Consider the following 9779-nt stretch of genomic DNA (forward strand, 5'->3'; position numbering starts at 1 on the left):
GGAGGGGACCATGAGGGGACCCCTGCCAGGCCCCATCCACTGCCTGCTCCCCCAGCCCCTACCCCACCTCCCATGGCTGCCCCGCCCCTGCCCTAGCTCCCAGTGCTTTAAAAGAAAAGCCCCGACCCACTGGGTGCTGCCAGGCTGGGGGGGCAATCCCCGTTGCCTCCTACTGTCCCATGCTGCATGGGGGGGTCTACATGAGCCCTCTAACCCTCTCCTCGCTCCCCCAGCCCCTCCATGACTGCCCCACTTGCCCTAGCTCTGGCCCTTTAAGAAATAAAACCCCCCCAAAACCCCGGGACTCACTGCTCCTGCAGCAGCCTTGGGGCTTCCAGGGGCTCATGGATGAGCCCCCCCCCCCCAAACATGACATGGGGCAGCAGGGATCACCCCTCACCAGCAGAAGCAGTGAGTCAAGGGGCTTTTATCCTTTTTTTTTTCCTTCTTCTTAAAGGGCCAGAGCTGGGGTGGGCAGGGCAGCCAATGGGGAGGGGGCTGGGACAGCAGGGGGTGGACTCAGGAGGCCCTTGCAGAGCCCCCCACACTGTGAGGGGCAGCAGGGATCACCCCCTCACCTAGCAGCACCCAGTAAGCCAGGGCTTTTTTTTCCCCAAAGTGCTGGGACAGATGGACAGCCATTGCTGGGCTGGGAGAGTGGGTAGGGGATGGGCCTGGCCTGGGTAATTCAGAAATTCGGCAGCAGCCAAATCTCTGAATAAGATTTGCCTGAATCAATTCAGGACAGTGATTTGAATACTGTCCTCCGAATCAGCTGAATCCAAATCTAAAGCGAATACTAGCCGCTTTGCTCAGGCCTAGACCACGGGGCTGCTCCTGGGCCAGATCTGCAGAGCCAGAGGCTGCAATGGCAGTGGGTTCAGTGGAAGCTACAGCAGGTCTGGCAGTGGTGGCAGGGTCCAGGCCCAGCAGAGGCAAGAAGTGGCTGTGGGACCAAGTGGCCATAGCCCTGACTCACTCCCCTATTGTCTAGTGGGGCTGAGAGGCCTGAAATTCTGCAGCAGACCACATCCCTGGCTATGCCCCCAGCTTCCAGTATCCACTGGTAGCCCAGCAGGCCAGATGGAATGGCACCTCAGGGCAGACCTGGTCCATCGGCCGCATATTTTACATCCCTGCCTTCAATAAATCCCAGAGCCCCAGCACTACTGCAGGTGCTATGGTGACCCTTCATCTGCTTCCTGTTGCTGTTGGACAGGGCTGCATCTGTTTTAGGTCCAAATGCACTACTTACCCTAAGGGCCGCTTTCTCATTAAATTTGTGTGCACAAACCAGATTGCTTTTAGTACTTCAGTTCCAACTGAGGTTAGCCAAGGAGTGGTTAAGAGAAAGAGGCAGAGGAATGCATGAGGAATGGCTGGAGTAACTTAGAAGTTGGTAACTTAGAAGTTGCCTGGATATCTATTTAGGTGAACCCATCTCCACTGTACCTATGTGCCAAATATTTAGAAGCATAAGTGCTAACAACTATATCTTTCCTCCTGCTTCCATGGTCTGTTGGAGAAGTAGCTTAATTAGTTCATAGCTTGGTTACTATGGAAAACTTACTGTGGAAAGTCAAGAACAGAGTCCTGGATTTAGCTTCAAATATCCTGGAGTAAGCAGAAAGTTCTGGTTTAATTAGAAACATGATGAAATACCAAAGCTGACCCAGTAAATTAGAATGGCTGGCTGCTCTGCCAAAAGGATCAACACTGGCTTAGATGAACAAGCAGCAGTTCAGCAATTTACCTGAAGTATCAGAAGTTGAATACTTTCAACTGCAAGCTCTTTCTTGCTCTCTCTGGTCATCAGTTATCTCCAGTTCACTGGCATAGAGAAGTCAACTTTCTCCAGGGATCAGATACTAAGTGGTTGCCTCTCCCTACTTCTTTTGTCTCCCTTGTCACCCGATTGCCACCCCAAATTCCTAATTAAATCCAGCTGGAGAAACACCTGGTCTGTTGCAAGAGAATTGTTTACTTTAAAGGGCCAGTCACCCTGCAACTCTGTTATGCAGTTGGAAGTCATAAGTGTGGGAATCTAGAGGACCGGGTTCCGATTCTGACCCCAGGCAGGATATCAACAAATTTCTAAGCCTCAGTTTCCCTCTTTGTAAGAGGAGGACAATGAGAAATACTTAAAATTATAACAGTTGGGATTAATGTTTGTAAAGCACAGTATAAGTAAGAAGCATTATTAGGGCCAGACAGTGACAGAGATAGAACCAGAACAGAAGGATACCTGGCTTCCAGTCTGATCTTTACTGTCTTAGATCTTATAGTTTTTGGAAGCAGCCGCACCTCTTCCTGCAACAGGTATGTTTGGTTTTTTAATTCATAATTGCAAGTTTTCACATATTCTCATGGTTCAGCATATGCTTCCGTATGACTAATCTTCATGTTTAACTCTATTACAAGGGCAAGCTCTGCCTTTAGTCATAATGAGTAGCGCCTTATTATTTCACAAGCACTCCTACTGAATTAAACCAATAAGATGCTTGGCTCCTGTCTCACCATAGGCAGAGACAGAAATACATGACTTGCACTGTTGTATGATCACAGATAAAGAAGGGGTACAGTTTCTTTGCTCACCCCCTTTTTCAGTGCCTCATAACTGTTGAAATCAAATTCCTTTCCAGATGAATGTTTCTGTCCTTGATTTCAGCCAAAAGGGCACGTGTGCATATATTGGTGGGTGAGTGAGAGCTTGAGCTGGATTAACTCAGGAATTTTTCAAGAATGAGACTGGAAGATGAAAGAAAGATTTGCTTCTTGTTATCTTGCTCACCCCAAATCACCTCAGCTGGGACTTGAAGCCAGATCTCCCATGTTGTAAGCAAGAATGCTGCTACACAGCCACCACTAGTAGCTTTCCCTACCCCTTGCTCCCAAGAAAAGAAAGAAATCTCCAGTATGTTGCAACTGATATATCTGCAGCTGCACAATTCAATAAAAGGACAAAGTAACCAGGAAGTTAGATGCCTGGGCATGTAACTAATAAGCTTTGCCCCTGGGCAAAACCCTGTGGTGAGAGTGGAGGTGCTGAGCCCTACTGGAGGATAAGGGGTGCCAAATGCTGGAGAGCAGGGAGTGGATGGAGAAGAGTCAGTGTTACCTTCAGTGGAGACAGTCTGCAATTGCTGCTGGCATGGAGTGATCTGCCTGGCCTCAGCTGTTGCTGCTACAGCAGTGGTATGGAGTCTCTGCACCCAGCTGCTGCTGTGGTGCTTGGAGAAAACCCTGAAGGAGAGCTGGGGGGTGGAGGGGTTCATGCACAATCCAAGAGCAGGGGGTGGGGGATTACAGGTTCAGAGAGCAGTTCGGGGGGGACTGAGTTCCAAGAGAGTGTGTGTGTGTGGGGGGGGGTGGCATTCGGGGGCCCGCAGGTTCTGAGAGCAGGGGTAGGAGGGCAGCTGCCTTGCCACATGCCAGGGCTCCTATGGTTCTGGCAGAACTGCTGCTACCACTGTGCATACTTTGCCTGCCCTCACTGTTGCTCTTCAAGTAGCAACAGCAGCCACCAGAAACTATTCTGGAGTTCCCAGCACGGCAATGCCAGTGTCTCTCCTAACTCGACATCTGGGGCAGGTGTCCCTCTTGCCTGCCCCTAGCTCTGCTACTGGCTGCTGTTATACCACCACTACCATGGCACCCCTTCGAGGTGGGCTCCCAGGGCTGGCACCCCACTCAACCAGCCCAAGGGCCTTGTTACACATCAGTTTCAGGTGGCTCAGGGAGCTCTTAACCCCTGGATTGTCCACACATTAAGATGTGTAAATCAGTTTTAAGCATCCTTTAGGCATCTTAAAGTTATGTCACTCCACGACAGGTTTCTCTTTGATCTGTTACTCAGCTCATGTTCCACAAATGTGTGGCCATTCTCTAGAGATAAACCACCACTGGTTTCAGTCTTCCAGCATCCCAGGATGCAGTGTCCCCTCCTCCCACACTCCTGTTCTTTGTGGACAAACTTTCCACCCCCTGAACACCACAACCCAGGGGATGGTATTGGCATCAAGCTAACTCCCCTTCCTGTGCCACTCCCCACCCCCTCCAGCTGTGACCTGGTGCTGCAGTTTGCAGGGGCATAGATCGTCTTGGAGGGCGGGGTAGGGAGAATGGTAGGGGAGCATGGTAGGGGGCCAGACTGAGGTCCCCATGAGCTGGGGTTCGCTCTCAGGGCAGGAGCAGTGTCCCCATAAACTGGGGCTACCCAGTCCAGTAAAACATGAGACTTTCTTTAAATTTACTTACTCTTAATTACTTTAGTTTATTTCTTGCTTTTTTATTTTATCCTTGTGTGGCTTCAGTGGCTGGCAGACTTCATTTAACCACCCAGCCCTCAGCTGCCATTTCCACCCACTGTCTCTTCATCTCCCATTTCACTATCCAGTACTCAACATTAAACTCTCTCCCTTCCAGCCTTATGCTCCCGCCCCCACCTAGAACAGGGATAGAAGCCTGTCCTGGCTCACAAACCCTGTAGTGGCAACTCTTACTGCTTATTACTCTTTTTGCTCCTTTTCTTCTTTTTACGTGGGTTAACTTTAAAATATTCTTAGTTTGACACCCATGTTTTAAACTCTGCTTTGACACATCATTTTTATAAGAGAATATAGTTTTTGTTGTTTACGTGTGAACATTAACACATTTTTAATGAAAAATGGTTGAAAGTAGAAACTTAAGGTTTGGCTTAACAGTTCTATACAGAAAGAAAAGCAATTCAGAGAGAACTAGTATGATACTTCAAGGTTTTGTATAAAGATGACGTGTCCAAGAATGAATATATGTTTCTAATGGCTAGGGATTTTTGTTCTCTCTGTCTGCAGTGCCCTCATTCTAGCAAACACTAGGCATATCAAAAACAATGAACTAGCTAGTTAAAGAAAGCTACTTTTTTTTGTTTACAGTTCTTGTTTCTTAGCACCTTTCCTTATTTTCCATTTTTTCCTTTTAAAACCTGGAAATTAGGTGCAAAAGACAAGGGTTAATAAAATCCTGCTGTTGAGAAATCAAACGTGTGCAAGGTTCTCTCTCTCTCATGCTGGGCAGATGTCATATTTTTTATTACTCCCTTCTCTGTTAAAAATGTGGACATCAAAGCAGTTATATCCTGGAGGTGTCTCTAGAAAATGTCACAGCAAGCCTCATTGCCTAGTTTTTCTATCAATTATTTACGGTTTGTCAGTAGAGAGATCTGTTTTTACCTACCACCCCCACAGAGTCATCCTGACCTTTCATATCATCCTCAGTAACAAACTCCACAGGCCAATTTAAGCCTTACGTTATAGTTGTGCAGTCTCATTGTAATTACATTGAACCTTCAGTGCCACCTAGGCAATGGGATAACACAGGTATAATATATTTGAATGTAAAAAAGTCTATGGATAAGAATCTAGTTAACTCAGTTTTAGCTATGGGGGGAAGGGCTGTGTAAACAGAGATAAAAAGTATGCTTTTCATTACAGTACCAAGTGGTATGATTTTAAATCAAGGCAATTTAAATATTTCCTTTTAAATCACTTAAAGGAGGAGGGGGCACAGGGGAACCACTGACACATAGCTGCATCATACCACCCATCTTTTCCACAGTGCTCCCCTTTACCACCAGGCCTGCTGCTCCACTGTGCCTGCACTTCTCTCACTGCAGAGAGGCTGGGACCCTGCAGTAAAGGTGAGTACAGAAAGCTGGGTGTGCTGGGGTGGGAGGGATGGAGTGGAGACATGCAGCCTACAGTGATAGCTAGGTTGCTCTGCCCTATTCAGGCAAAAGATTTTCAAGCCATGATCTGTGTAAATCAGGCTTTCCAAAATAAATTCCAAAATCTACATTATTATAACTTTATATTAAAAGGTATCACTAAATTATGAATGCTATTTTTAAAGCCATCACTGGCTTCTTTTACATCTATTTTTAGAAATTTTGGAAACCACTGTCAGCAGGAAATAAGATGACAAAAATTCAAGCTCTCCTGCAAAAATTTAATGAACTGATTATTTCCCTCATGAATAGTTTTCAAAGCGTCTAGTCATGTGTTTCAAGTTCAGCATGTGCATACGTAGCATCAGGAGCTTATGTTGTATGTTTAATAGTAAGCTCTCTGATGGTAATATATATATTTTTTGTCATTTCAGAAAATTGCTCCAGTGGTAACAATCTAAAGTTATTTTTACAGTACTTTATTATTATTTTTGTTTGTTTATTCAATTTGCATGCTGTAAACTGTTTTAGACACTTGACCCCATATTATCAAAACAGGGGAATTAAATTAAGGTCCCAGAGTAAAATTTTCAAAAGTACACACAAGCCAGATGCAAGAAAGGGCTTAGATTCCCGAAGTGGGATCCAACCAGAATTTAGGCACGTGAGTCCAAAACTGCCCCTCAACAGCTGTCTAACTGTAGAAGCAATTAAATTCTCTGGGTGTCTTGGTTGCCCCTGGGGAGCCAGTATTTTATTTTCAGTAGTGTTTTTTTCTCTCCCGACAACAGATTTCACAGGCATTGCCAATTTCATGGGCAATTCCAGATTTTGTGGTTTTGGTAGGTCCCTATTAATATGACATCTAAGCTCCAGAGATGGGTGAAATTTAAGACACACCTGTGCCCTGAGCATTTTCTATCAGCTAGCTGTAGATGTCTGCCAACAGAGAAAATGTCTACATGATGTTCTGAGCAAATGCTTTAGAAAACTTTTCCTAAAATGTTTTGGGCAATTACTGCAGAGTACAGAAAGACTTCTGAATCTTAATCTTCATGGCCAAAAATTAACTTGGCCCCACAAAAAATGACGAGGCAAGTCATGTTTGCTAGGAAACCTGGAAAAATGTACAGTTGCTATGCAACACTTCAAGACTATTTTTCTATTGAAATTGGCTTAAAGCTTTGCTCTAATTAAAAGTACCGCTTCCCCCCACACCTGCAAGGCACATGTAAAGATGCCCAGTAAGGCTAAAAACAAAGCTCTGAATCTCCCCATCCTAGTCCTTCATGATACCTTCTTCCCTGATAACTGTGGATGCCACAATCATTCTGGTGGTCATTTAGGCATTATACCCTCTCTCTATGTTCTCATATCTAGGTGGCATCTAATCTTGTCTTTTCTTCTTGTGTATTGTCTTAAAAATGGACTTTCCCATCCTTCATACAGCTAAAACTCTCACCCTAACTAGTGCCCGAATTACTGCCACATCCTTTTTTGGCCTTGACAAATACAATACTACCCCTGTACGCCCATCTGGACTGGCGGGGACTGTTGCTGGCAATCCCATCTTGGATTTAAGCAAATATGGTAGTTATTATGGTTATAACAACAACTTTATTATATGTTGAGTTAGCTGTTAATTAAAAATTATTCTAAATAAAAAATGACTTCCTCCATCAGATTACTAATAGTTTTACAGATAGGCATAGTGTAAACCAAACAAGATACACAAGACCTGGATTCCTAATGAGTGAAAAAAATAAAACCTTTTCCTTGGCCTTTCCAATAAAATATATAACATATTTTTAAAATGACAAACATCTTCCTTTTCTTTGTGGAATACCTTTAAAAGTTTCCTTATGGTGTACCCAGGCTGTGATGGTGAAATTTTCTATAATTGTCTATAATCTCCTATTACTTTCTGGGGAATTTCACTGGTCCACAGACTCCTGTTTTAGGGCAATATACTTTTTAGGAAGGTTTGAAGTTAACCTCATTTTTCAGTCACAGCTCTATGCTTTCTCATACTCAATGACCCACATCAAAGTGCCCCTAGTTGAGGCATCAGGTCATCTTCTGAACTAACCAAAAAGGGCCAGTAAGGGGACTCATGATGTGAAATTTTGCTTGCCTGATAAGCCAGAGTCTTGACCAGAAACCCAAATCCTGTGGTTAGTGCAGAGAAGAATGGCCCTGTGGTTAGCAATGGACTAGCACACAGAACTACCTTTTGATACTTCCTAAAGCCCCATTCTTAGAATAAAGATGTACAAAATAATCTTGTGTCAAAGAAACCTAGGTTTGTATAAAGTATTCACATAGGCCATAGAAAGCTGAGTTCTGAAGACAGCTCAGTCTTAAGTGATAACATTCATTTGCTATTTTTAGAGGTTGCTTGCTGTCTTCAAAGGCATGCTTAATCTGCTGCAGCAGACTAAGCCAAGTACATAAACATTGCTTAGGAATACCCCTCTATATTTTACCCTGAATTGCTTTAACATGTTTTAAAAACTGTCTGTTGAACTTGAAGAGGAGAAAAAGGACATATTTAAAATGACTTATTTAAAGAAGACCTGCTGCGGTATTTTTTAAAGGCCAACTTTGTTAATATAATTTTGGTCCTGGAAACAAATCTGTTGATTGATTGTTCATGGTTCTAAGTCAATCCAGTTTTATCATATTTGTTACTAAGGTCCCAAAACTATAAGCACATCACTAGTGCCATATGCAATCAAAACATGTACATAAGTTTTGCAGGAACACATAATAGAGTCCTCTCACAAAAAGATTCTTTTAGGGCCTGATGCAAAACCCATTGAAATCAATGGGAATATCTTATTCAATGTCAGTGGTCTTCAAATCAAATTCTCAAGTTAGCATTTTATTAGGTACCATGTGGCGCAGGCATGTCCAGTAAAGCTGGCATTTATTGCATTAGCCTAATACATAAAGAATATTGCAAGTAACCTCAATATGACATGTTCCATTTTTCCTTGGTAAGGGTTTGATATAGTAAATGAGAGTTGTCACATGCAGTCACATACATGGCCTACCCTGCTGTGGTGGCGTGAACACTGGGGCGAGGGATTGGGAGATTGATGCCATAGCAGAAGTGCTCATGGTGCGACCCTGTCAGATTCCAATGAATCTGCAAATGCTGCTCAATACCTTGTCATGAGGACATGAGAAGGAAAGGGAGGACATACATGGCATTTTTATACCCGTTCTAGAAAGACCCTTTTCTCTGCTATGCCAATAAGCCTCCTGTGCATCTAAGGCTGGCTCACACAACATACGTAACCTTACCTTTAGCTGCACTAGATGCACATCTACATGCTTGCTGTCCGAGTCCTGCTGGACTGAATAGGTCAAGTCCCTGACTCTCTCTGACGTCATTCGGAGCCATGTCTCAATTTCAGGCAAATGGAGAACAATCTTCCAGTCAGCCCCTGTATGGAGAGGGGGAGGCTTTTCATACCGCTCTCCAGAATCAAGCTCCTTCAATACATCTTCACCATCCTGCTCTGTGGTGGGAGTCATGTTTATAAGCATGGGTGATGCATCAGTAGCCATGGGATCCAATTCTTGTGACCTCATGGGGGAAACTGCTATTTCCATGGCTAGTATAGGAAAATCCAAACCATAATTCTTCCCAGAATAGCTGCAAAGACACAAGGAAATAACAGAGACTGTTGTTGATACAAAACTTTGAATTAAAAATGTTTCTAAGCAATAACCCGAATAAGAGAGAAACCATACCCCAGTATTGATTACCTTCTTCCTTATACAAATCCTCTCTCATTAACAACTTTCAGTTTGTTCCTAATTATTAGTTATTGGTTTACCCATAACTTTTAAAACCTTAGTTGGGAAAAATCACAATTACAGTTCTATAAAAACAGCACTTTGCAACAGTCAGTTTGTGCTACAGTGAAAAATGTCTAAAAAGTCACGAACACCAAAATCAGTATTGACAAAGTCAAACAACTTTATTGAAGTTAATGGAGCTGTACTAGATTATGCTGGCAATAAATCTGGCCCTAAGATTTTGCTGAAATTGCTCAGTGACATC

The 9779-nt window shown here is 43.8% G+C and overlaps 1 protein-coding gene across 1 annotated transcript in view; it reads right to left on the reverse strand.

Annotated features, from left to right (window-relative positions):
• Window positions 1-9367, reverse strand: part of AKAP6 (A-kinase anchoring protein 6) — a 403624-nt gene extending 394257 nt beyond the window's left edge. Inside the window, exon 1 of the mRNA XM_019518909.1 lies at window positions 9014-9367. Coding sequence (XP_019374454.1) covers window positions 9014-9325 — 312 coding nt within the window. The 5' untranslated portion in view covers window positions 9326-9367. The remainder of the gene's footprint in view (window positions 1-9013) is intronic.
• Window positions 9368-9779: the final 412 nt, after the last annotated feature.

This window comes from Gavialis gangeticus, unplaced genomic scaffold (genome assembly GCF_001723915.1).
Source record: "Gavialis gangeticus isolate Ggan-Ray unplaced genomic scaffold, GavGan_comp1, whole genome shotgun sequence".
In the NCBI taxonomy this organism is placed as follows: domain Eukaryota; kingdom Metazoa; phylum Chordata; order Crocodylia; family Gavialidae; genus Gavialis; species Gavialis gangeticus.